Source organism: Rhinatrema bivittatum, chromosome 6 (assembly GCF_901001135.1).
Source record: "Rhinatrema bivittatum chromosome 6, aRhiBiv1.1, whole genome shotgun sequence".
Lineage (NCBI taxonomy): Eukaryota > Metazoa > Chordata > Amphibia > Gymnophiona > Rhinatrematidae > Rhinatrema > Rhinatrema bivittatum.
In genome coordinates, this window is record NC_042620.1 from 4,850,848 (window position 1) to 4,876,217 (window position 25,370).

Below are 25,370 nucleotides of genomic sequence, written 5' to 3' on the forward strand. Positions count from 1 at the left end.
AAAGCCTGGGATAAGCACAGAGGATCCTTAGCTGTGAGGGAGTGAGGGTAAAACCCTGGATAAGCACAGAGGGATCCTTAGCTAGTGGGGAGTGAGGGGTAAAGCCTGGGATAAGCACAGAGGGTCCTTAGCTGTGAGGGAGTGAGGGGTAAAGCCTGGGATAAGCACAGAGGGTCCTTAGCTGTGGGGTAGTGAGGGGTAAAGCCTGAGATAAGCACAGAGGATCCTTAGCTGTGAGGGAGTGAGGGGTAAAGCCTGGGATAAGCACAGAGGATCCTTAGCTGTGGGGGAGTGAGAGGTAAAGCCTGGGATAAGCACAGAGGATCCTTAGCTGTGGGGGAGTGAGAGGTAAAGCCTGGGATAAGCACAGAGGATCCTTAGCTGTGAGGGAGTGAGAGGTAAAGCCTGGGATAAGCACAGAGGATCCTTAGCTGTGGGGTAGTGAGGGGTAAAGCCTGGGATAAGCACAGAGGATCCTTAGCTGTGGGGGAGTGAGGGGTAAAGCCTGGGATAAGCACAGAGGATCCTTAGCTGTGAGGGAGTGAGAGGTAAAGCCTGGGATAAGCACAGAGGATCCTTAGCTGTGAGGGAGTGAGGGGTAAAGCCTGGGATAAGCACAGAGGATCCTTAGCTGTGGGGGAGTGAGGGGTAAAGCCTGGGATAAGCACAGAGGATCCTTAGCTGTGAGGGAGTGAGAGGTAAAACCCCGGATAAGCACAGAGGATCCTTAGCTATGGGGGAGTGAGGGGTAAAGCCTGGGATAAGCACAGAGGGTCCTTAGCTGTGAGGGAGTGAGGGGTAAAGCCTGGGATAAGCACAGAGGATCCTTAGCTGTGAGGGAGTGAGGGGTAAAGCCTGGGATAAGCACAGAGGATCCTTAGCTGTGAGGGAGTGAGGGGTAACGCCTGGGATAAGCACAGAGGATCCTTAGCTGTGAGGGAGTGAGAGGTAAAGCCTGGGATAAGCACAGAGGATCCTTAGCTGTGAGGGAGTGAGGGGTAAAGCCTGGGATAAGCACAGAGGATCCTTAGCTGTGAGGGAGTGAGAGGTAAAGCCTGGGATAAGCACAGAGGATCCTTAGCTGTGAGGGAGTGAGGGGTAAAGCCTGGGATAAGCACAGAGGATCCTTAGCTGTGAGGGAGTGAGGGGTAAAGCCTGGGATAAGCACAGAGGATCCTTAGCTGTGAGGGAGTGAGGGGTAAAGCCTGGGATAAGCACAGAGGATCCTTAACTGTTGTTTCGGGTGAGGGTAAAGCCTGACATCAGCTGAGGTCTATGATATGCTAAAGCTGATGCCTGCAAACCTTTAGTGAGAAGGGCCACATGTGACATTTTACATGACTGAGGGTTGGGGACATCCTCCTCATTGTAATCTGAGAGGATAGTAGGGGATGTCTGGCCCTTAAGGTGATTTCCAAGGCTGGGGAAGGAGGGAGCAGGGTTCCTAGGGGTGTGGCAGACAGATGATTAATAATATTAATTCCCTGTACGTACCGGATCAGTCCAGACACCTGGGTTCATTTCCCCCTGCCAGCAGATGGAGACAGAGAAAAAACTTTGCTGACACCGTATTATAACCAAACAGTGCCCTCTGCAGTTCCTCAGTATTTCTCTGTCTCCAGCAGATGGCAGAGGGTGAGAATCCTGCAGTTCTGCAGTTTACATTTTTAGACCAATATCTTTTTCTTTGAGCCTTCTTCCCGGGGGTTTTTTTGTTTTTTAAGGAATCCTAGTGGGTTCTGCCCTGTTTGGTTGAGGCGGCCAAGCCGGGGGTTAGTACCCTTGTGTGTGCTTGGTCTGTGCGCCCGTGAGGTGTAAATCTGGTTGTCCAGATCCCTCCCTTCACTCGGCTGCAGGCTCTTTTACTCTATTTTTACTTCATTTAAACTGGTTTTTTTTGTCTTTGCCTTTATTTTCAGGGCAGCTTGTTTTTTTCTGTAAAGCTAATTGAAAATAAAAAAGAGGTGTGTTTGCACCGGAGCACAGCTGTGCTGTGCGGGCGGCTTCCTCCCCTTAGGTAGGAGCTTTTTCTGGGGCTATGGCAGCTTTTTGGGGGATCCTTTCTGATTTCTCGGTGGTTGGTAAGAGGACTGTAATTTTATTTACTTCATGGCTCGCGGCAGGGCATGTCGTTTCTGCGGCTCGGATTCCCTGTACGTACCTGGATCAGTCCAGACAGTGGGTTATGTCCCCAATCCAGCAGATGGAGTCAGCACAAGCTTTGAGGGGGCGTATCCATATATACTACTACCCCCTCTGCAGGAGTTCAGTATCTTCTGACTCCAGCAGATGCGAGTAGGGGAATCAGGCTTCCCCTCCTTTTCCTTCACTTTCTTGCTTGATTATGGCTTGTTGTTGTCTTTTTCTGTGGATCAAGTTTGTATCAAGTTTGTATTAAGTTTAAAAAAAAAAAAAAAAAAGGCAGAGTTCTTTCAACTCCTGGGGAGTGGCTTCTCTTCCTTGTCTCTTCTCTGCGGCCTTGCTGTTTATTTCTCGTTGCAGCCAGGGGTAAGTTTGTTTTTCCTTTGTAGTTTTTTCCTTTACAGCTCAGCCCCCGGTGCCCGCGAAAGCCGGTGGAGCCGGCCTCTTCGCTCTTTACTCCCTCACCCGCGGCCATTTTACAGCTCCTCATGGGCTGCTGAGCCATTTAGGGAAAGATGTCTGGGGCGGGTCGTGTGGCCAGGAAGGCCCCCCCGCGGCACCCTCCTCTATTTTCAGACAGCGGGCAGTGCGGGCCGACCGGGCCCCCCCGCAGCGGCGCCTTTGTGCGCGTGGCCCCCCCGTGGCTTTTTCTTTTCTCCTGCAGCGATCCCGATGCCGCGGCCGTCCCGCTGTGCGGCCTGCGGAGACCCGGGGTCCCGGATTTCCCGGGAGGGCATCTGTGCACGATGCCTTCCCGGGGGGGAAGGTACCTCACAGTCCCTGACTGATTTCTCTTTTTTGCCCGGGCGGTGCGGGCCGGCCACTCCGCCATTTTTGGCGGGAACGGCGGCCATTTTACATTCTGAGCGCCCTGAGGCGCAGGCCACGAGGGGGAACGGATCCCTGGAGGCCACGAGGGAGAACGGATCCCTGGAGGACTCTACCAGCGGGGGTGTTCCCCCGATTTTGGTGCAGGAACCAAGCACCCAGAGCCAGGGAGCAGGAACCACGCCGCCCCCGAAGCGCACCCGAGCAGGCCGGGGTTCTCTCCGGAGTTTATCCTGCTCATGCATACCGCTTATCTGCAGGGGCTGGAAGCACCTGTGGGCCCCCCCCCCCCCCTCCTAAGATCCCTCGGATGTCGCCCTCGACGCCGGCCCCCCCCGACCCTCCGGGAGTGGGGGCTCCCGCCTTCCTACCCGGGTCCGATCCACGCCCGCGGCAGTGGGGGCGGTGCCAGACCCAGCGGGACATGGACTTGACCTCCCGGACGGGGGACAAGGGGACGGCACACAGGAGGGGGATGATCCGCGTACCCTACGCCTCTTCCAGAGGGAAGAGCTGGACGACCTCATCCCGCAGATCATCCAGGAATTAGATTTGGATCCGCCACCAGACCCGCCTGCCCCAGTAGCTCCCGCTGTCATCACTTCTTCAAGGAAGGGAGATCCTGTCCTGGCGGCACTCCGGCCGAGGGCTCGGGCTTTTCCCATTCATGACTCGTTTTTACAACTTCTCACCAGGGAATGGGACACCCCGGAGGCCTCCCTGAAGAGCAGCCGGGCTATGGAAAAGCTGTACCCGCTCCCCGAAGATTTTCTGGACCTCATCAAGGTCCCAAAGGTGGACTCCGCAGTGTCGGCGGTCACGAAGAGGACGACTATCCCAGTGACGGGAGGTGCGGCGTTGCGGGACACACAGGATCGTAAGTTGGAAGTTTTCCTTAAGCGGGTTTCGAGGTCTCCGCTCTGGGTATGCGGGCGGTGATGTGCAGTTCGCTTGCCCAGCGGGCTAGTCTCCTTTGGGTGCAACAACTCCTCACGTCTCAGAACCTGCCGTCCGATGAGGCTGCCCAGGCAGATCGGCTAGAAGCCGCAGTGGCGTATGGGGCGGACGCCTCGTACGACCTTTTTCGGGTCCTCACAAGATCCATGGTTTCGGTAGTGGCAGCACGACGACTACTGTGGCTACGCAATTGGGCGTCTGATACGTCCTCTAAGTCCAGTCTGGGCTCTCTTCCCTCAGGGGCAAGTTCCTCTTCGGGGAGGATTTGGACCAGATCATCAAGTCCCTGGGGGAGAACGCTGTTCATCGGCTGCCGGAGGATAGGTTTCGACCATCCAGAGCGTTTTCTTCTTCTCGGACCAGAGCCAGAGCGCAACGGCGCTACAGGGGCTACAGACAGACGGGCTCCCGGCCATCCGCCCCCAGGTCTCAGCCCTGGTTGCGCGCCTTCCGCGGGCATCGGCCCGCACGCACTACTCCCGGAACCGGGAACCCCTATACCAAGTCTTCACAATGATGCCAGTCTCGCCCACTCCCCTGTCCCCAGGATTGGGGACCGACTAACGTATTTTCTAAGCGGAGTGGGCACGGATCACCTCGGACCAGTGGGTCCTGGATACCATAAAACACGGCTACGCATTGGAATTTGTCCGCCCCCCGCAGGGAAGGTTCATCTTTTCCCCCTGTGGCTCGGACCTCAAGAGAGGAGCGGTGCAGCTGACTCTGGACAGACTCCGGGAGATAGGCGCTACTGCGCCCGTGCCCTTCGGAGAGGTGGGCTCGGGCCACTATTCCATCTATTTCGTCGTACCAAAGAAGGATGGTTCCTTCCGGCCTATCCTAGTCCTCAAGGAAGTCAACAAATCCCTTCGAGTCGTTCGGTTCCGCATGGAAACGCTCCGGTCAGTGATTGCGGCGGTGCATCGGGGGGAGTTCCTCGCCTCCCTGGACTTAACGGAGGCCTACCTGCACATTCCCATCCGCCCGGACCACCACAGTTTCCTTCGTTTCAAAATTCTGGACCAGCATTTTCAGTTCACGGCTCTCGCGTTTGGATTGGCGCCGGCGCTGCACACCTTCACCAAGATCATGGTAGTTGTGGCGGCAGCTCTCCGGAAGGAGGGCATCCTGGTTCATCCTTATCTGGACGATTGGCTCCTCCGGGCGAAGTCATTCGATCATGGACGCTCAGCGGTGACTCGAGTAGTACGGTTTCTACATTCCCTGGGATGGGTAGTGAACTTCTCCAAGAGCTCCCTCATGCCCTCGCAACGCTTGGGTTTTTTTTTGGGGGCAACTTTCGACACCCTACTGGGCAAAGTTTTTCTGCGCCAGGACAAAGCTCAATCCTTGCGGGATCACACACGACGGTTCTCTGCGTTACCAGAGCCCACCTCCTGGGACTACCTGCAACTCCTGGGAGTGATGGGGTCCACCATCGACCTTGTACCTTGGGCTTTCGCGCACCTCAGGACCTTACAGTGGGCGCTCTTCTCCCGTTGGAAACCAGTATTGCAGGACTATCAGATGATTCTCCCGCTCCCACAGAATGCCAGGGACAGTCTGGGCTGGTGGTTGGATCCGCCGAACCTGGCCCGTGGCATGTCCCTCGATCTGCCAAATTGGGTGGTGGTGACCACCTATGCCAGTCTAGCAGGCTGGGGTGCAGTCTGCGATCGAAGCGCCACGCAGGGGACGTGGTCCACGGTGGAGGCGAAGTGGTCAATCAACCGTCTGGAAACCAGAGCGGTCCGGCTAGCTCTGCGACATTTCCTCCCGCTTCTTCGGAACCGAGAAGTCAGAATCCTATCGGACAACGCTACCACCGTGGTCTACATCAACCGACAAGGAGGCACACGCAGCCCGCAGGTCGCGCTCGAGGCGACGCTGCTGATGCAATGGGCGGAGCGTCATCTCGTCCGGCTAGCGGCCTCGCACGTCGCCGGTGTGGACAACGTCCAGGCGGACTTCCTCAGTCGTCAACTGCTGGACCCGGAGAGTGGTCTCTCTCCGACAAAGCAATGCAACTTCTCGTTCATCGGTCACTTGGATCGTTCACTTGGATCTGATGGCGTCCGCTCTCAACGCCAAGGCTCCACGCTTCTTCAGTCGCCGGAGAGAGCGCGGAGGGAGTGGATGCCCTGGTCCTCCCGTGGCCGCCATATCTTTCTTTTCCACCATGGCCCCTGGTGGGCAGGATGCTCCGCAGAATAGAAAGCCATCAGGGGACCGTGGTTTTCGTCACCCCAGAATGGCCCAGGCGACCCTGGTTTGCGGACCTGCTACAGCTGGTGATCGACAGGCCAATCAGGCTGGGGCACCTCCCCCAGCTCCTACATCAGGGCCCGGTATTTTTCGAGCAGACAAAACTCTTCTGTCTTGCGGCCTGGCTTTTGAGAGGCGCCGCCTCCGGCGTCGGGGCTACCTGGAGGCGGTAGTATCCACGCTATTGCGGGCACGAAAGACATCGACGTCGGCGACCTGTGTTCGAGCTGTGGTGTACCAGCCAGGCCACGAGACCCGCTAAGGCTTCTGTACCTCAGATCCTTCAGTTTCTACAGGCGGGGGTGGAAAAAGGGCTCGCCTATAATTCACTACGGGTTCAGGTGGCCGCCCTTGGTTCGCTGTGGAGCGATGGGGGCTCTCTTCTACAGTATCCTGACATTGCTCGTTTTCTCAAGGGTGTCAAGCATATGCGTCCTCCGTTGCGGGACCCTTGTCCCTCCTGGAGTCTTAACCTTGTGCTTTGCTCCCTGTCGGGACCACCGTTCGAGCCGCTGCGCAGCGCAACGATAAAGGATCTCACTCTCAAGACTGTATTTCTTGTGACCATCTGTTCCGCTCGGCGCATCTCGGAGCTGCAGGCTCTGTCGTGTAGAGAGCCCTATCTCCGTTTCTCCGACTCTGGAGTCTCGCTTCGCACCGTTCCCTCCTTCCTTCCGAAGGTGGTTTCTGCATTCCATGTGAACCAGACGGTGGAGTTGCCGTCCTTCTCTTCTTCAGAGCCGAAGTCTCTCCGTCTCTTGAATGTCAAGCGCACTCTGCGCCTCTATCTGGAGGCTACAAATGAGTTCCGAACCTCTGACCATCTCTTTGTACTCTGGGCCGGTCCTAAGAAGGGGTCTCAGGCCTCGAAGACTACCATTGCCAGATGGCTGAAGGCCGGCGTTGCTGCTTCTTACATTGGGGCGGGTCGGACTCCCCCACCCGGAATCGTAGCGCATTCTACACGTTCTCAGGCGGCTTCCTGGGCGGAGGTTCGCTCGGTATCCTCGCAGGAAACTTGTAGGGCAGCCACCTGGAAATCGTTACACACGTTCTCGAGGCACTATCGTCTGCACCTCGCCTCTTCGGTCTCTGGACACTTGGCGAGCAGGTTCTCCGAGCAGGCCTCGCAGGACCCCACCCGATTTAGGGAAGCTTGGGTACATCCCACTGTCTGGACTGATCCAGGTACGTACAGGGAAAAGAAAATTATTATTTACCTGCTAATTTTCGTTCCTGTAGTACCATGGATCAGTCCAGACGCCCACCGCGTTTGGGTTCTTGATCCTGCTCAGCTCTGCGCTGCTTCTTGCTCGCAGTGTTCTGTGTCTTCACAGTTGTTTCTTTTCGCTGTTTTTCACAGCTCCCTACAAGTTGGTAGGATGTTTGCAGTTACTTGTTGCGGTTACAATTGTTTTCATTATCTGTTTCCACAAACTTGATCCTTCGGGGGTTTCTACTCGGGCTTTGATATACTCGATACTGAACTCCTGCAGAGGGGGTAGTAGTATATATGGATACGCCCCCTCAAAGCTTGTGCTGACTCCATCTGCTGGATTGGGGACATAACCCACTGTCTGGACTGATCCATGGTACTACAGGAACGAAAATTAGCAGGTAAATAATAATTTTCTTTTCTTCCCATCTCAATCAGTCGGGGCTGTGCTCGGATTGTGCCGACGGTGAGGGGGGCTCATCTGTTGCTCCTTCTCCCGCTAAGCAGTGTCGCGTTTCGGTCGGGTTAGGACCATCTGCATTTACTTTTTCCTCTAATTTACCTCACCCGGCCGGCGCAGGATCAGTGGCCATTTTGGATTTTGCCGCAGCAGTTCCAGCGTCGCCGGGGGAGGGGGGGATGGGGAAGGGTCCTCCATGTCTGTCTTCGATTCGTTCCGGGGTAGGGAACGGGCAGGGAAGCCTGGAAGGGGAAGAAAGCTCTGGGTTGCCTGTTTTTCAACCAGACCAGACTGGTTTTGGTGTAGATAGGCTATTTTCCACCGACTTTATTTTATTGCTTCATGATGCCTATTTGGCCAGACAGAAGGCGGTTTGGGGTGCTCCATAGCTGCAGCCTCCGTCAGCCCAGTCCACTGAGGGACCTCCAGATGGTGCCAGTAGGTCAGCTATGCCCGGTAGTAGGGATTCCTCAGCACAGGGCTTGATTGTTCGCCTGCTGGGTGATGTAGCTGGGGCTGTTGAACCAAAGGGCGCTAGTGTGCAGTTCCTGGGGTTACTGGTTCGGGGTCTGGCCAGGGACCACCGGTGGCACTGGTTTTTCCGGCAACCGAGGATGCAGGTCAAGGAGATGACCCGGTCTCTTCTAGTCATGAGACGGAGGATCCTTCGGTGGTCCGCCTTTTTAAAAGGAAAGAGCTGGAGGTTTTGCTTCCCTTAGCTTTCCAGGTCCTTGGTGTGAAGATGCCTCAAGAGAACCAGGATTTGGAGGGAGAAGATCCAGTCCTGGATGGCATGCGAGATCCCCCCACTTCTTTCCCATATCATAAATTGGTTAGGAAGCTGGTGGAAGTGGAATAGGGGACTCCTGATTCTGGTTTGAAGGCTGGCAAAGCCATGGGAAAGCTTTACCCTCTACCGGAACAGGATTTGGAATTTTTTTCTCTCCCGAAGGTAGACACAGTAGTTTCAGCTGTCACTAAGCGGTCCATGATTCCGGTGATTGGTTCAACCACGTTTAAAGATGTACAAGATCGTAAGATGGAGTTGCACTTTAAAAGAATTTTTGAATTGGCATCCCTGGGGTTGCGTGCAACGGTTTGTTCCAGTTTCTTGCAGCATGCTTGTCTTCAGTGGGTACAGTAGCTCCAAGGAAATTTGTCTAAGTCGAGTGTGGATGCGGACATTGCTGAGCGAGTGGAAGCAAAACGAGGGCAGATGCCCTCTGTGATTTGGTGCATACCTCTTCCAGGGTGATGGCATCAGCAGTGGCCGCCTGAAGGTTGCACTTGCTCCGCAGTTGGGCGGCAGATGTTTCCTCTAAAGCACAACTGGCGTCCTTGCCTTTTAAAGGTAAGTTCTTGTTTGATGAGGATCTTGAGCAGTTGATGCAGTCCTTGGAGACAATAAAGTCCTCAGGTTACCCAAGGATAAGCCTAAGGCTAAGAGAATTTTTCAATCAAGGTCTCGTTTCCGATTCAACAGAAGATCACGGCCTACACGGGGGGGGGGGGGGGGGGGTGCCGGGGCTGCAGAGACAATATTTTTCACGTGGACAGACATGGGGGCAATCCTTTTGTGGAGCCCGCAGGTCCTTCAGGGGATCCTCTGGCGGCTTCTTAGCAGGAGGCAAGTCTGCCCAATGATGCGAGGCTGGTCCACTTTGTCGTTCCTACTATAGGAGGTCGCTTACAGCAGTTTTATGATGAGTGGGCCAAAATCACTCAGGATCAGTGGGTTCTCAGCATGCTAAGAAACGGCTATGCTTTAGAATTTGTTCGTCCCGTGCGAGAGCTTTTTCTAATTTTCCCATGCGGCTATCCGGACAATCGGTCGGCGTTTCAAGTGACTCTAGTTCGACTATGTCACTTAGGTGCAGTGGTACCGGTTCCCTAGGCAGAGCTCCGTCAGGGGAGATACTCCATTTATTTTCTGGTCCCCAAAAAGGAGGGCTCGTTTTGGCCGATACTTGATTTAAAGAAGGTCAATGCAAAGCTCAAGGTGCAACCCTTCAGGATGGAGACCCTCAGGTCGGTCATAGCGGCAGTATGCAAAGGAGAGTTCCTGGCTTCCTTGGATCTCATGGAGGCTTATCTACATATTCCCAACCATCGCAACTCTCATCGTTTTCTCCGCTTCATTATTCTAGGACAACATTTTCACTTTCAGGCCCTTCCGTTTGGTCTCGCCACGGCTCCGTGGACTTTTTCACCAAGGGGGATGGTGGTGGTGGCAGCTTTCCTTCGAAAGGAGGGTATTCTGGTGCACCCATTTTTGAACGATTGGTTGATCAGAGCCAAGTCAGAGTTTCTGTGCTGCAAATTGGTTCATCGAGTTCTCGAAGTTCTCCAGTCTCTAAGTTGGGTTGTCAATCATGCCAAGAGTCAGCTGTTGCCAACACAAATGTTAGAATATTTAGGAGCTCGGTTCGACACTCTGATTGGCAGGGTTTTCCTTTCCCAGGATCAAGTCCTGAAACTTCAGGCCCCAGATCCGGTGGTTGTTGCAGATGCCCAAGGCTGGGACTGCTTACAGGTTCTCGGCTCAGTGGCCTCCACGCCGGACTTGGTGCCGTGGGTGTTTTCCCATATGAGACCTCTACAGACGGCATTGTTATCCTGCTGGAAGCCAGTGTCAGAGGAGTATCATATCCGGTTGCCTCTTGAGGGTTTTGCGAAAGAGAGTCTGTCATGGTGGCTTCAGACTTCCAGTCTCATTCGGGGACTGGACCTTGAGGTTTCGGATTGGATGGTGGTAACTTCCGATGCCAGTCTCTCTGGATGGGGAGCAGTTTGTCAGTCTCATTCCAATCAGGGATCCTGGTCCACGAGAGAGTCTGCATGGTCTATCAACCGGCTAGAGACCAGGGCTGTTCACTTGGCCTTGAAAAAGTTTCTGCCGCTGTTACGGAATCGTTCAGTTCAAGTGCTGTCAGACAACGCGACAACAGTAGCATATTTAAATCGGCAGGGCGGAACCAAGAGCCAGGCAGTGGCTCTGGAGGCACAGAAGTTGGTGCTCTGTGCGGAGCATCTAGTGGCATCCCATATTGCAGGAACAGAGAATGTTCAGGTGGACTTCTTGAGTCGCACTCATTTAGATCCAGGCAAGTGAGAATTGTCAGAGACAGCCATGCAGTTGATTTGAGATTGTTGGGGAATTCCACGGGTGGACCTTATGGCGACCTCTCGGAATGCCAAGGCATTCCGGTTCTTCAGTTGTCGAAGGCAGTACGGGGCCGAAAGGGTCAATGCTCTGGTTCTCCCATGGCCTCAGGGGATTCTACTGTATGTGTTTCCTCCTTGGCCACTGGTGGTCAAGGTTCTGCGTCGCATAGAAAAGCATTGCGGCGAGGTGATTCTGGTGGCTCAGGAGTGGCCTCAGCACCCATGGTTTGCGGATCTGGTCAACCTGGTGGTGGGCGGCCCGCTTCATTTCAGCCACCTGATGCGTCTTCTTCGACAGGGTCCCATATTTTTCGACCAGGCTGCTCACTTTTGTCTAGTGGCATGGCTTTTGAGAGGAGGCGTTTGAAAAGGAAAGGTTACCCGGACTCGGTAGTCACCACGTTATTATAGTCTAGAAGGAAGTCTAGTAACCTGTCTTATGTTCAGGTATGGAAGATTTTTGAGTCCTGGTGTTCAGTCAGGGGTGTTTGTCCACTCAAGGCCTTAATTCCCAAAATGTTATCTTTTTTGCAGATGGGCTTCGCCAAGAGTTTATCTCTCAGTTCACTAAAGGTGCAATTAGCAACACTGGGCTCTCTTTGGGGCAAGATTGATGGCTCCTCTATTTCGACTCATCCGGATGTGGTTCGTTTTCTGAGAGGGACGATGAATTTACATCCTCCAGTTTGGAAATCCTGTCCGTCTTGGAATCTTAATCTTGTCCTTCGGGATCTGTGTGAAGTTCCTTTTGAGCCGCTCTGAAGGGCTACCTTGAATGATTTGACGCTTAAGGTAATTTTTCTGGTGGCTATTTGTTTGGCTAGAAGGATTTCTGAGATACAGGCACTATCTTGTCGAGATCCTTTCCTTTAGATTTCGGAGCCTGGTGTTTCTTTACGGACTGTACCTTCTTTTTTACCAAAGGTGGTTTCATCGTTTCATGTCAATCAGTCGGTGGAGCTTCCAGCCTTTCCTTCCTTACCAGCGTCTGATCCTCATGCGAGGGAGCTCAGACGTCTAGATGTACGGAGAGCTTTATTGCGTTACCTCGAGGTTATGAATGACTTTAGGAGGTCCGATCACCTCTTTGTGCTGTGGAGTGGTTCGAACAAAGGTTCCAAGGCTTCTAAAGCCTCTATTGCACAATGGTTGAAGGAGGCCATTTCTTCTGCGTATATTACGCGTGGTCATCCATTTCCGGAAGGGTTGCAGGCTCATTCAACACGTTCGCAAGTGGCCTCGTGGGCGGATTCACAACTTGTTTCTCCACAGGAAATTTGCAGGGCGGCAACTTGGAAGTCGCTGCATACTTTCACAAGGCACTATCACTTAGATGTGGGGGCTCCGGCAACCCCTTCCTTTGGCGAGAGTGTTCTGCAAGCGGGACTCTCCAGGTCCCACCCTGGATAGGGGCGTAAGTACATCCCAGGTGTCTGGACTGATCTGGGTACGTACAGGGAAAGGAAAATTGGTTCTTACCTGCTAATTTTCGTTCCTGTAGTACCATGGATCAGTCCAGAGCCCGCCCAATTAGAAGAGGAGTATATTCAGGGGAGAGTAGTCTCCTCAGCTGTAAGATTGTTCTCCATGTTGTTGTTGATTATCATTTAATGATTCAATGGTTTTTGCTATTATCTGCTTTGATATAGATTATACTGAGGAACTGCAGGGGGCATGTTGGTTATAATACAGTGTCAGCGATGTTTTTTCTCTGGCTCCATCTGCTGGCAAAGGGAAATTAACCCTAGGTGTGTGGACTGATCCGTGGTACTACAGGAACGAAAATTAGCAGGTAAGAACCAATTTTCCTTTCTAGTTTCCTAGGAAGTTGCCAATCATGCCCCACCCCTAGAAATCCTGTCCTCTGCCTCCTTCCCAGTTCCTCAGCACCTGCGATCTGGGCGAATGGGTTGTCGGTTTCTGTGTGTGGTGCACTCTGTCACACTCACAACCTCATACACTTTCTACTTCCCTCCCCTTTCTCACCCACCTCCCTCTTATCCCATCCTCTCCTCTAACTCCCCTCTCCCCATCTTCCTCTCTGTGTCTGCATCAGATGGATTGCATGGCCACTGCCCAGGAGCCACTGCTGGCACAGCTGCAGAGCTGAAGTTGCCATATCATGCCCTGTGTCTTGTGAGCTGCAAGTGGCCTATCCCAGCAGTCAGCACACACCAGTGGCACACTGCAGCCACTGAGACTGGGAGCCCATGGCACAGTGTCCCCTGCTGGTCTGGGGGATGCTCGCATGGAGCGGGCACAACAGCCCCTGTCTCACCCACTCTCTCCCATCTCATGTATTTTCCTGGGAGCCCTGCCAGCCTTGCTGCTTTCTGTGCTGTGGTGCATGGGAAAAAAGTAAACCTTGCTCCGTGGGCTGAATCCAGCCCGTGGACAGGGAACCTATGTGGGCTAGATGCGAGCTCTTGTGTGGGGACCCTGTGCGAAAGGAAGTAAATTAGGAAGACTAGATAGACCTTAGTGTTTGGACTTGCTGTCAGATTCTCTGTTTCTGGGGAGCACTATCACTCATGAAGTCTTCTTTCTCTGTGTGCTTTACGGTGAACCCCTCCACAGACCTCAGGCTACTTATCTCTCTTATCCCATCCTTCTGCCTGCCTTGCTGGGGCTCTGGCTTATGTGACTCTTTGCTTTTCTACTTTGCTTCTGTGATACCGCTTTCTTGCCTCACTACCTGTGTGAGCAGGGGCCCAGTTCCAGCAGCACTGACTGCATTACTGGAGCCTCTGTTTCCCCACCACAGACCTCAGGCTACTTATCTCTCTTATCCCATCCTTCTGCCTGCCTTGCTGGGGCTCTGCATTATGTGACTCTTTGCTTTGCTACTTTGCTGTCGGGCTGGCTTCTGTGATACCGCTTTCTTGCCTCACTACCTGTGTGACCAGGGGCCCAGTCTGCATTACTGGAGCCTCTGTTTCCTCAGCGCTCTTCCTGCTCTGTTGGGGTGTTGTTCTTTATGGTGCTCAAGGTCCAGTGCCTTTCCTCACGAGCTACTCCTGTTTCCCCAGGACTGGGCAGCCCAGCGTTGCACCATCTCCTACCGCGCTCCAGAACTCTTCACTGTGGAAAGCCAGTGTGTGATAGATGAGAGGACCGACATCTGGGTAAGGAGCGACTCACCCCAGCACCAGATTCAAACACTAACACAAATTCACAAATTCTGGAAATAAGTCCTTCTGCATCTGTGTGCAATCTCCCCACCCTTCACTGGCTGAGCGCTTTCTCTGTGTCTATTCTCCCCACCCTTCACTGGCTGAGCGCTTTCTCTGTGTGTATTCTCCCCTTGCTTCACTGGCTGAGCGCTTTCTCTGTGTATTCTCCCCATCCTTCACTGGCTGAGCGCTTTCTCTGTGTGTATTCTTCCCATCCTTTATTGGCTGAGCGCTTTCTCTGTGTCTATTCTCCCCACCCTTCACTGGCTGAGCGCTTTCTCTGTGGTGTATTCTCCCCATCCTTCACTGGATGAGCGGGGACCTGTGTCTATTTCCCCACCTTCAATGCTGAGCGCTTTCTCTGTGTCTATTCTTCCCCATGCCATTCACTGGCTGAGCGCTTTCTCTGTGTGTATTCTTCCCATCCTTCACTGGCTGAGCGCTTTCTCTGTGTGTATTCTTCCCATCCTTCACTGGCTGAGCGCTTTCTCTGTGTGTATTCTTCCCATCCTTCACTGGCTGAGCGCTTTCTCTGTGTGTATTCTCCCCTCCCTTCACTGGCTGAGCGCTTTCTCTGTGTGTATTCTCCCCACCCTTCACTGGCTGAGCGCTTTCTCTGTGTGTATTCTCCCCATCCTTCACTGGCTGAGCGCTTTCTCTGTGTGTATTCTTCCCATCCTTCACTGGCTGAGCGCTTTCTCTGTGTGTATTCTCCCCACCCTTCACTGGCTGAGCGCTTTCTCTGTGTGTATTCTTCCCTTCCTTCACTGGCTGAGCGCTTTCTCTGTGTGTATTCTTCCCATCCTTCACTGGCTGAGCGCTTTCTCTGTGTGTATTCTTCCCATCCTTCACTGGCTGAGCGCTTTCTCTGTGTGTATTCTCCCATCCTTCACTGGCTGAGCGCTTTCTCTGTGTGTATTCTCCCCATCCCTTCACTGGCTGAGCGCTTTCTCTGTGTGTATTCTTCCCCTTCCTTCACTGGCTGAGCGCTTTCTCTGTGTGTATTCTTCCCATCCTTCACTGGCTGAGCGCTTTCTCTGTGTGTATTCTTCCCATCCTTCACTGGCTGAGCGCTTTCTCTGCGTGTATTCTTCCCTTCCTTCACTGGCTGAGCGCTTTCTCTGCGTGTATTCTCCCCATCCTTCACTGGCTGAGCGCTTTCTCTGTGTGTATTCTTCCCATCCTTCACTGGCTGAGCGCTTTCTCTGTGTGTATTCTTCCCTTCCTTCACTGGCTGAGCGCTTTCTCTGTGTGTATTCTTCCCTTCCTTCACTGGCTGAGTGCTTTTCTCTGTGTATTCTTCCCCATCCTTCACTGGCTGAGCGCTTTCTCTGTGTGTATTCTTCCCATCCTTTATTGGCTGAGTCCTTTCTCTGTGTATATTCTTCCCATCCTTTATTGGCTGAGTGCTTTCTCTGTGTGTATTCTTCCCTTCCTTCACTGGCTGAGCGCTTTCTCTGTGTGTATTCTTCCCATCCTTTATTGGCTGAGTCCTTTCTCTGTGTATATTCTTCCCATCCTTTATTGGCTGAGTGCTTTCTCTGTGTGTATGCTTCCCTTCCTTCACTGGCTGAGCGCTTTCTCTGTGTGTATTCTTCCCATCCTTTATTGGCTGAGTGCTTTCTCTGTGTGTATGCTTCCCTTCCTTCACTGGCTGAGTGCTTTCTCTGTGTGTATTCTTCCCATCCTTTATTGGCTGAGTCCTTTCTGTGTGCACTTTCCTTCCACCCTTTAATGTAATATCTGATTAATTCGGTTATGGGACACTGAGTCTCAGAGTTCTTGTTCGTACCCTGGATCAGTCCAGACAAGTGAGTTATGCATTCGTACCAGGTGAACGAGACAGAGAACAAAAGCTTTGAGGCACTGCTACGTAACCGAGAGCACCACCTGCAGTCCCTCAGTATTTCTCTGTCTGCAGCAGAAGGTAGAGGTGCAAACCTGCAGTCTGGAGTTTTCAAAAAAAAAAATTATAAGGAGATTTCAGCTCCCCGAGGTGTTAGGTTCCTTCGTGGCAGGGCGAGCAGGCGTTTGGAGATCCCTGGTTTGGCTCAGCCCTCGTCGTCAGGGCAGGGGGATGGTGAAAGCCAGGGGTCCTGCTTCCCTCACGACCTCTAGGTCCCTGCCACCCTCCGCGCTGGGCGTCCTTCAGAAGCAGGGACGTATTTAAGTTTCTTCCCTTCCCTGGCCCTGCATGTCTTTATGTTTTAAGTTTACTGAGAAAAAATAAAGGTTCCCTGTACGTAGCAGGATGAGTCCAGACGGTGGGTTATGTCCCCCGTCCAGCAGATGGAGTCAGAGCAAAAGCTCTGGGGGGAGGTCCTATATAACCTCACCTCCCTTAGCTCATTCTTCAGTATCTTCTGACTCCAGCAGATGTGAGCAGGGGACTGGCAGTCCCCAGCACAGGGATTTAGCTTTCTAGGTCTCTTGTTTGTCTGTGAGGGATCAAGTTTAAAAAAAAAAAAAAAAGACAGAAGGGAATTAATTAGGTGTTTGCTGAGGGAGCAGGGGGAGCTTGTTGATACGGCTTGTCTCCTTCTTCCCTGTCTTCCTTCGTTCTGTCCTTCCCTTGCTGTTAGGGGGTAAGTGTTGGTTTTGGGGGGGTTTTTTCCCTTAAGGTGTCCTTTGGTCAGCGAAAACTCCCCGGTTCTGGGAGTGTGCGCCGGACCGTGGGGGTGTGCGGCAGGTGCGCTGATTCTTTCCCTCCCCCCCCCTCCCGCTGCTGCTCGTTGACGGCCGACCCGCGGCCCCGCGACGTAATATTCCCCGGGGCCACTAGCTGCTGGGAGGCCAGATTCCTCAGCGGCTCCGTTCAGGTCGGCGGGGGGGGGGGGGGGGGGTTGGTCCGCGCGCAAGGTCCCGCCGGCGTTCAGGGGTTTCCCGCCACTTTCGCTTGCTGCTGCCTCTCCCTGCGCCTGATGATGTCACGGGCAGTGGCCTGTTCAGAGTGTGGCCGGCAGGGGAGTCCTTGGCAATCTCAACCTGTTACTCCGGGTTCTCAGTGGCCCCCCTTTCGAGCCCCTCCGAGCTGCCACCTTCAGGGATCTCACCTTTAAGACTCTTTTTCTGGTGGCGATCAGTTCGGCGCGTCGTATTTCCGGGCTCCAGGCGTTGTCCTGCCGAGAGCCTTATCTCCGTTTCACTGAGGGGGGGTCTCGCTGCGTACGGTACCCTCGTTTCTGCCTAAGGTAGTGTCTGCTTTTCATCTCAACCAGTCGGTGGAGCTTCCTTCTTTTTCTTCGGCGGACTCCAGAGAGCTTCGTAGTTTGGATGTCAAGTGATGCTTGATGCGATACTTGGAGTTCACTAATGATTTCCGGGTTTCGGATCATCTTTTTGTGCTCTGGTCGGGGCCGAAGAAGGGCCATATGGCATCCAAGGCCACGCTTGCCAGATGGTTGAAGGGGGCGATTTCCTCCGCGTATCTCGGGGTTGGTCGGCCTCCACCGCTGGGGGTTAAGGCGCACTCCCTTCGGTCTCAGGCGACGTCTTGGGCCGAGAGCACGTCTGTATCTATGCAGGAGATCTGCAGAGCGGCGACTTGGAAGTCCCTCCATACTTTCGCAAGGCACTATCGTTTGGATGTGAGGGCTCCAGTGTTTGGATCCTTCGGCGATAAGAGTCATTCGAGCAGGGCTGTCTTCGGCCCACCCGGAGTAGGGAAGCTTTGGTACATCCCACCGTCTGGACTGATCCTGCTACGTACAGGGAAAAGAAAATTATTCCTTACCTGCTAATTTTCGTTCCTGTAGTACCATGGATCAGTCCAGACACCCTCCCTGTTTGTATTTTGGGGGTTGTGGGGTTCTGCCTCTGCTTGACTGTCTTTCTGTTACTCTCCTGAGCTCCTTGGGGTTCCAGGGTCTGTCTCTTGTTTCATAGTTGTGTTGTGCAAGTTCCCTTTGGGGTTAGTGGTTCTGCAGTTATAGCTTTGTTTAAAATTGCCCTTGGGGCGTTTGGTGGACTTGATCCCTCCGTCTCTTTCTTCTGGGCTTTGTTAGTCTAGTTACTGAAGATTGAGCTAAGGGAGGTGAGGTTATATAGGACCTCCCCCCAGAGCTTTTGTTCTGACTCCATCTGCTGGACGGGGGACATAACCCACCGTCTGGACTGATCCATGGTACTACAGGAACGAAAATTAGCAGGTAAGGAATAATTTTCTTTTTTCTCAGGAAACAGAAAAGCAGGGCTGAGGCCTTGTGAGCGGCTGGAGTTGTTCTCTGCCAGGAGGCAGGTAAGGGTGCAGGGGGGCCAAATTTGTTCCTCGGTCATGCCTGGGGCCTGTTAGCATCAGACAGCACCGTTCTTCTCCTTGTGTCGGCAGAGACTATTTTTATGCCCGATCACTACGGCATGGCACCTCCCGCACAGCACGGCAAAGATTGTCGCGGCTGCGGTTCTCATCGAACAGTCCTTGATTCGGCAGCGTTTTGCCACAAATGTGTCTCCGGGGGGCGCTGGGACCTTTGCAGGACCTCCGGGGGGGCGGCAGGAGCAAGAGATCGGCTGGGCCCGCTCCGGAGGCCCCGATGGGGGTCAGAGAAGTCGCAGGCCATTTTGTCTATATGTGCTGGGAGCCAGCCAGCTGTTTCAGAGCTTCAGGACTCCCCTCCCACGCTGGTGCCTGGGGAACAAGACCCAGCTGGTGGCAGGGGAAGGGAACAGGTGCAGAGGGACACAGATCCAAAACCTTGTTCTTCAGATCAGGAAGCTTTTTCAGCGGATTTTTTCCTTCTACTACATATATAGAAACATAGAAATGACGGCAGAAGAAGACCAAACAGCCCATCCAGTCTGCCCAGCAAGCCACGCAGTTTATCCATTTATTTTATTTTTTTTTTCCCACCCTTTTTTCCCTCCCACCCATCACTATTGGCTTCCAGCACCCTGCGGCCCCAACTCCCTTCCACCCCTCCACCATGCAGAGAGCAGCGCCGTATCCGCATCCCAGTGAACATCCAGCTCAATCAGGGATAGCAACCGCTGCAACAAGCAGGCCACACCCCTGCCCCATACTCCTACTCACCCCTGCTTTGTTTGTTTCTTGTTTTTGTTTTTGTTTTTTTTTTTTTGGAGATGGCAGCCCTCCGTGAAGGCGGAACACCAACCACTGGCCACTGGCATCCCGCTCCGTGAATGCCTCTGTGGCTACTGCCGCTCTGTGCAGTGTTTTGCTGCCTGAAGGTGGAACACCGACTACTGGCCACTGGCATCCCGCTCCGTGAATGCCTCTGTGGCTACTGCCGCTCCGTGCAGTGTTTTGCTGCCTGAAGGTGGAACAACCGACTACTGGCCACTGGCATCCCGCTCCGTGAATGCCTCTGTGGCTACTGCCGCTCCGTGCAGTGTTTGGCTGCCTCCTCTTTATTTACACCCACTAGACTTGATGGATCCACAGTGTTTACATGAGGCCTATTTGGCCAGGATGGGAGCAGGGACCAAGAGGCCTTTACCCAGGAAGTCCCGGGCGGCCAAGAAGCATTGGCAGGTGGAGTCCTGAGGAATCCTGCGGGGTTTGGGTCTCAAGATGTCCACGGTGGAAGAAGACACGTCAGAGGAGATGGATGATCCAGATCAGATATAGGGAGGGCCTGTGGATCCAAGCAGGGACCCTGTTAGTACATTGGTGGATCCAATGCAGGATCCAGACCAGGATCCTGTTACTGCATTTGGAGATGCAATGCAGGACCCGGACAAGGTCCCGATCGCACACGGTGATGATCCTCAGGTGGTCTGCCTGTTTCGCAGGGATGAGTTGGGCCCGCTAATTCCCCAGGTTCTGGAGGACCTGGGGATTAAGGTCACTCAAGATTCGGATAATGAATGGGTAAACCCAGTCTTGGAGGGATTACGGGAGCCCCCTAAGGCCTTTCTATTGCCTAAGATGGTGAAGATGGTGGATCGGGAGTGGGAATCTCCCAAAGTGGGCTTGAAGGTAGCCAGGGCTAAGGCTAAATTATATCCCTTGGCAGAACAGAAGTTGAATTCGTGGAAGATTCCCAATGTGGATGCTGCAGTTTCTGCGGTTACCAAGAAGACGACCATCCCAATGGCAGATGCTACTGCTTTAAAGGATCAGAAACTGGAAATCCTCCTTAAGAAGCTGTTTGAGGTTTCGGCTCTGATCCTTCATACAGCGATCTTTGGAAGTCTGTTGCAGAGAGCCTGCTTGTGCTGGGTCGGGAACGGCCGTTGAGGTGGCTCAGGCTGTCCGCTTGGAAGCAAGAGTAGCATATGTGGCTGATGCCCTGTATGACGTGATCCGGACTTCCGCCAGAAGTCTAATCTCGGCAGTAGCAGCGAGGAGACTCCTATGGCTACAAAACTGGTCGACGGATGTTTGATGTTTCCCTTTAATGGAAAGCTGCTATTTGGAGAGGATTTGAAGCAGCTCATGAAGCAATTGGGGGGAGTCGAAGGGTAATAAGTTGCCTGAGAATAAGAAAACCCCAAGAAGTTTTTTTCTCCGTGAGCTCAATACCGAGAAGTGAGGAGATTTCACGCTAGCAGAAGCACAGGGCCATTGATGCAAAAGCAGAGTTCAGGCAGACAGCAGTCCTTTCGAGCCCACTCAGGCCCCCAAGGGGGATGCAAAAGTAAGATTGGTTATTGAAGGCAGGCTGGTCTGCTCCTCTCCAGAGGCTATTGAAGGGAGGCTGTCCCTCTTTTATGAGGAGTGGACCAAAATCACGTCGGACCAGTGGGTCCTGGAGGTGGTGAGAGATGGCTATGCCTTAGAATTTTCTCATCCGCTCAGGGACACCTTTGTAATCTCCCGCTGCATCTCCTAGAGCAAGCGAAAGGTGGGGCGGGAGACGTTGCAATGGCTACAGCTCCTGCATACCATTGTTGCAGAGCCCCTTCTGGAGAGGGGGCAGGGTCTCTTATTCCATGTACTTCGTGGTGCCAAAAAAGGAGGGGAACCTTCGGTCCATTCTCGATCTGCAGAGGGTCAATGCTGCCCTCCATGTGCCACAGTTTCAGATGGAGACATTGTGCACGGTGATAGCAGCAATGCGCAAATGGGAGTTTTCTGGCATCGTTGGACTTGACAGAAGCCTATCTGCATGTCCCCATTCAGGCCAAACAGCGGAGGTTCCTGAGGTTCATGGACTTGGGGGAGCATTTCCAGTTTCGGGCCTTGCCCTTTGATCTAATGACCTCGCCACACATATTCACAAAGGTGATGGTGTTGGTGGCGGAGGCACTCAAGAAGGAAGATATCCTGGTCACTGTACCTGGAGGATTGGCTTGTATGGGCAAAATTGGAAGTGGAGTGTTGGTGCTCAGTTCTTCAGGGCCTGCTACTCCTGGATTCATTGGGCTGGGTGATGAATCCGGCAAAGAGTCATTTGAAGCTGGCCCAGTTGTTGGAATATCTGGAGGCGCACTTCAATACACAGTTAGGGAAGGTGTTTCTGACTAAGTAAAGTGTAGTTAAATTGTAGAGTCAGGTCTTTTGGCTGCTGCAGCTGTTGGTTTCCAGGGACTGGGATTATTTACAGGTACTGGGTTCCATGGCTTCTATGCTGGAATTAGTTAATTGGGCCTTTGCTCACATGTGTCCTCTGCAGAGGGCTCTTTTGACCCTTGGAATCCACTTTCGGAGAAATTTCAGCTTCCTTTACTGTTGCCGGAGGAGACTAGGTACAGTCTCTCATGGTGGTTGTCTTGGCACAATTTGGAGAAAGGAATGGACCTCAAAGTGCCGACTGAGTGGTGGTGACCATGAATGCCAGTCTCTCAGGCTGGGGGGCAATTTGTCAAGGGAAATCGACCCAGGGTCAGTGGTCATCTGAGTAGGCGACCTGGTACATCAATCGGCTGGAAACCAGGGCAGTACGGGAAGCCTTACTGGCGTTTCTCCTGCTCATTCAGGGCAAGTGAGTACGAGTGTTCTCGAACAATGTGACGACAGTGGTGTACATCAACTGTCAGGGTGGAACGAAGAGTCATCTAGTACTGATGGAGGTGCAAGAACTGTTTGTTTGGGCAGAGAAACATCTAGTAAGGGTAGCGGCTTCCCATATGACCGGAGTGGACAACGTGCAGGCACTCTTCCTCAGCAGACAGCATCTGGATCCAGGGGAGTGGGAATTGTCAGTGGAGGCCTTCACCTTGATTCAGGCCAGGTGGTGCAGACCAGCAGTAGATCTCATGGCAACTCCAGGAAATGCGAAGATGGATCGGTTTTTCAGTCGCAGAAGGGAGGTCTGATTGGAGGGCATCAACGCTCTCATTCGACTATGTCCGACACACCTGTTGCTGTGCGTGCTTACACTTTGGCCTCTCGTAAGTTGAGTGCTGTGGTACATCAAGTTTCATCCGTGCAAGGTGATTCTGGTGGCACCCGAGTGGCCATGTTGGCCATGGTTTGCGGACCTTCTTCGTCTTGTGGTGGATGGTCCCGTTCTCTTGGCCCATCTGTCAAAGTTGTTGTGGCAGGGACCCATATTTTTAGACCTGGACGATCACTTCTGTCTAGTGGCTTGGCTTTTGAGAAGCGACGGCTCAACTTGAAAGGTTATTCAGAGCCTGTGATTGCAACTTTGCTTCAGGCAAGGAGGCCTTCCAAGTCTTTGGCTTATGTCCAAGTGTGGAGAGTCTTTGAATCCTGGTGTTCACAGAACAAGATACAGCCTTTGAAGGTGGATGTTCCGCAGATTCTAGCCTTTTTGCAAAGCGGTTTGGCTAAGGGTTTGGCCTATAATTCCCTTTGGGTTCAGGTGTCAGCCTTAGGTTCCCTTGGAGGTAGGATTTAGGGAAGACCGTTGGCGTCTCATTTGGATGTGGTTTGTTTCCTCAAGGGTGCAAAACATCTGCATCCTCTAGTTTGGAAGATTCGTCCAGCATGGAATCTGAACTTAGTTCTTCAGGTGCTGTTTGGTTGTCCCTTTGAACTGGTTAGGAGGGCTTCTCTAAAGGACTGAACCGTGAAGGCTATTTTCCTGGTAGCTTTGTCAGGTAGGGATCCTTTCCTGCATTTTTTGGAGGAGGGGCTTTCTTTATGGTTCCTTCTTTTTTGCCTAAGGCGGTTTCCTTCTTTCACCTTAACTAGGTGATCAAGTTACTGGCCTTTCCGAATTTGTCTGTGGATGCTCCTATGGCGAGAGAGCTTCACTTGTTGGATGTGTGCAGAATTCTTTTGCGATATCTTAAGATGACAAATGCCTTTCAGAGATCTGATACATGTGGATCTTTTATTTATTTATTTGATTCTTTTTTTATACCGACATTCATGACAGGTCATATCACATCGGTTTACATCAAACATTCGAAGAAAAGAAAATTACATTTAACAGGGAGTAATAACTTGGCTGGAGTACAGGAAAACGCCTATTTGAGAGCAGCCTAGAGCTGAACTACATTGCACAGGGAGGTGCCAAGAACTGAACTAGGGTAAAAGAGAATGAGATTGAAGATTAAACCAGAACAGCTTATATCTAATGTTACTTATGCTATGGTATCAGGGGTGAAGGAGGGAGGGACGATGGGCGGGATGGGAAAAAGGGTGGGGAAGGAGTAGTCACAAGGGAAACTTGGGCGCAGTTGGAGCAGTGAAAACCTGCCGTTTTTTAAGGAAACGCTTGTTTAAAAAGCCAAGTCTTAAGTTTTTTTTTTGAAGGTCAGGGGGCATTGTTCTTGGCGTAGATCTGGAGGTAAAGCGTTCCATTGAGAGGGTCCAGCTGTGGAAAAGGCACATTTCCTAATGGTAGCGTGTGAGGAGGACTTGGCGGGAGGAGCATGAAGGGTGTCTTTGTACGCTGCTCTAACTGGTCTGGTGGAGGTGTGGAGGAGAAGAGGGATAGCTAGTTCAAGTGATGACTGCTTATAGATGGTCTTGTGTGTAATGGTGAGTGCTTTGTGAAGGATTCTGAAGTTAATGGGAAGCCAGTGTAGATTCCTTAGAATGGGTGTGATATGGTCTCCTCGATTGGTGTTGGTTAGAATCCTTGCGGCGGTGTTCTGAAGCATTTTTAGCGGTCTGGTGGTAGTAGCGGGGAGGCCTAGTAGTAGGGAATTGCAGTAATCGACTTTGGAGAATAGAGTAGCTTGAAGAACCGTGCGGAAGTTGTGTAGGTGGAGGAGTGGTCTAAGGCTTTTAAGAACTTGAAGTTTGTGGAAGCATTCTTTAGTTGTATTGTTGACGAATTTTTTTTAATGACAAATGGTTGTCCAAAATGACGCCGAGGTCTCTCACTTGGGCCGTTGAGATCGTTGAGGAAGTGGGGAGGTTGTTGTCTTCCGGCACGATGAGGAGGAGCTCTGTTTTGGTCATATTCAGGACTAGATTGAGACTGGAGAGGAGGAGGTTGATGGAGTGTAGGCAGCTGTTCCAGAAGGAGAGGGTTTTGGATATGGATTCTGTAATCGGAATGAGGATCTGTACGTCATCGGCATAGATAAAATGGGTTAACTTTAGATCGGCGAGGAGTTGGCATAAGGGCAGGAGATAAATGTTAAAGAGCGTCGGAGAGAGGGATGATCCCTGGGGGACTCCAAGCGTGGTACTGATGGAGAGGGATTCTTTGTTGCTGATTCTGACCTTGTAATTTCTGTTGAGGAAGGACTTGAACCAATTGAGGACAGTTCCAGAGATGCCGATGTCTGAGAGTCGGTTGATGAGAATTGGGTGATTCACAGTGTCAAAAGCTGCTGATATGTCGAGCAATGCCAGAAGAAATGATTGTCCTTTGTCTAGGCCCATAAGTATGCTATCCGTGAGCGAGATTAGGAGGGATTCAGTATTTAGTGATCTCCGGAATCCAAACTGAGCAGGAAATAGTATCTTGTGATCATCTAGGTAGTCTGAGAGTTGGGTGTTGACAAGTTTCTCCATGAGTTTAGCGATGAAAGGGAGGTTGGCGATGGGGCGAAAGTTAGCTGGGTTTGCTGGATCCAGATTAGGTTTTTTTAATAGCGGTTTAAGGGTAGCGAGTTTCAGAGAGTCGGGTACTGATCCTTGGACCAGGGAGTTCCCGCTCAGAATAGAGGAGTTTGGGTACATCTCACTTCTCTGGACTGATCCAGGATATGAACAGGAAAGGAAAATTGGTTCTTACCTGCTAATTTTCGTTCCTGAAGTACCACAGATCAGTCCAGAGACCCGACCCCATCTTTCGAAAGATTTCCTCGCTTCTGGATGTTGCTGAGCTGATAT

The 25,370-nt window shown here is 52.5% G+C and overlaps 1 protein-coding gene across 4 annotated transcripts in view; it reads left to right on the forward strand.

The window, feature by feature from the left end:
• The window catches only part of STK16 (serine/threonine kinase 16), a 162,495-nt gene that overhangs the window by 100,708 nt on the left and 36,417 nt on the right, over window positions 1-25,370 (forward strand). For 3 of the 4 annotated variants that reach the window (XM_029604988.1, XM_029604987.1, XM_029604989.1), the window contains exon 6: window positions 14,063-14,158. The exons of the other annotated variant lie outside the window; for it this stretch is intronic. In XM_029604988.1, the coding sequence (XP_029460848.1) occupies window positions 14,063-14,158 (96 nt within the window). The remainder of the gene's footprint in view (window positions 1-14,062; window positions 14,159-25,370) is intronic. 4 annotated transcript variants of the gene reach the window in all.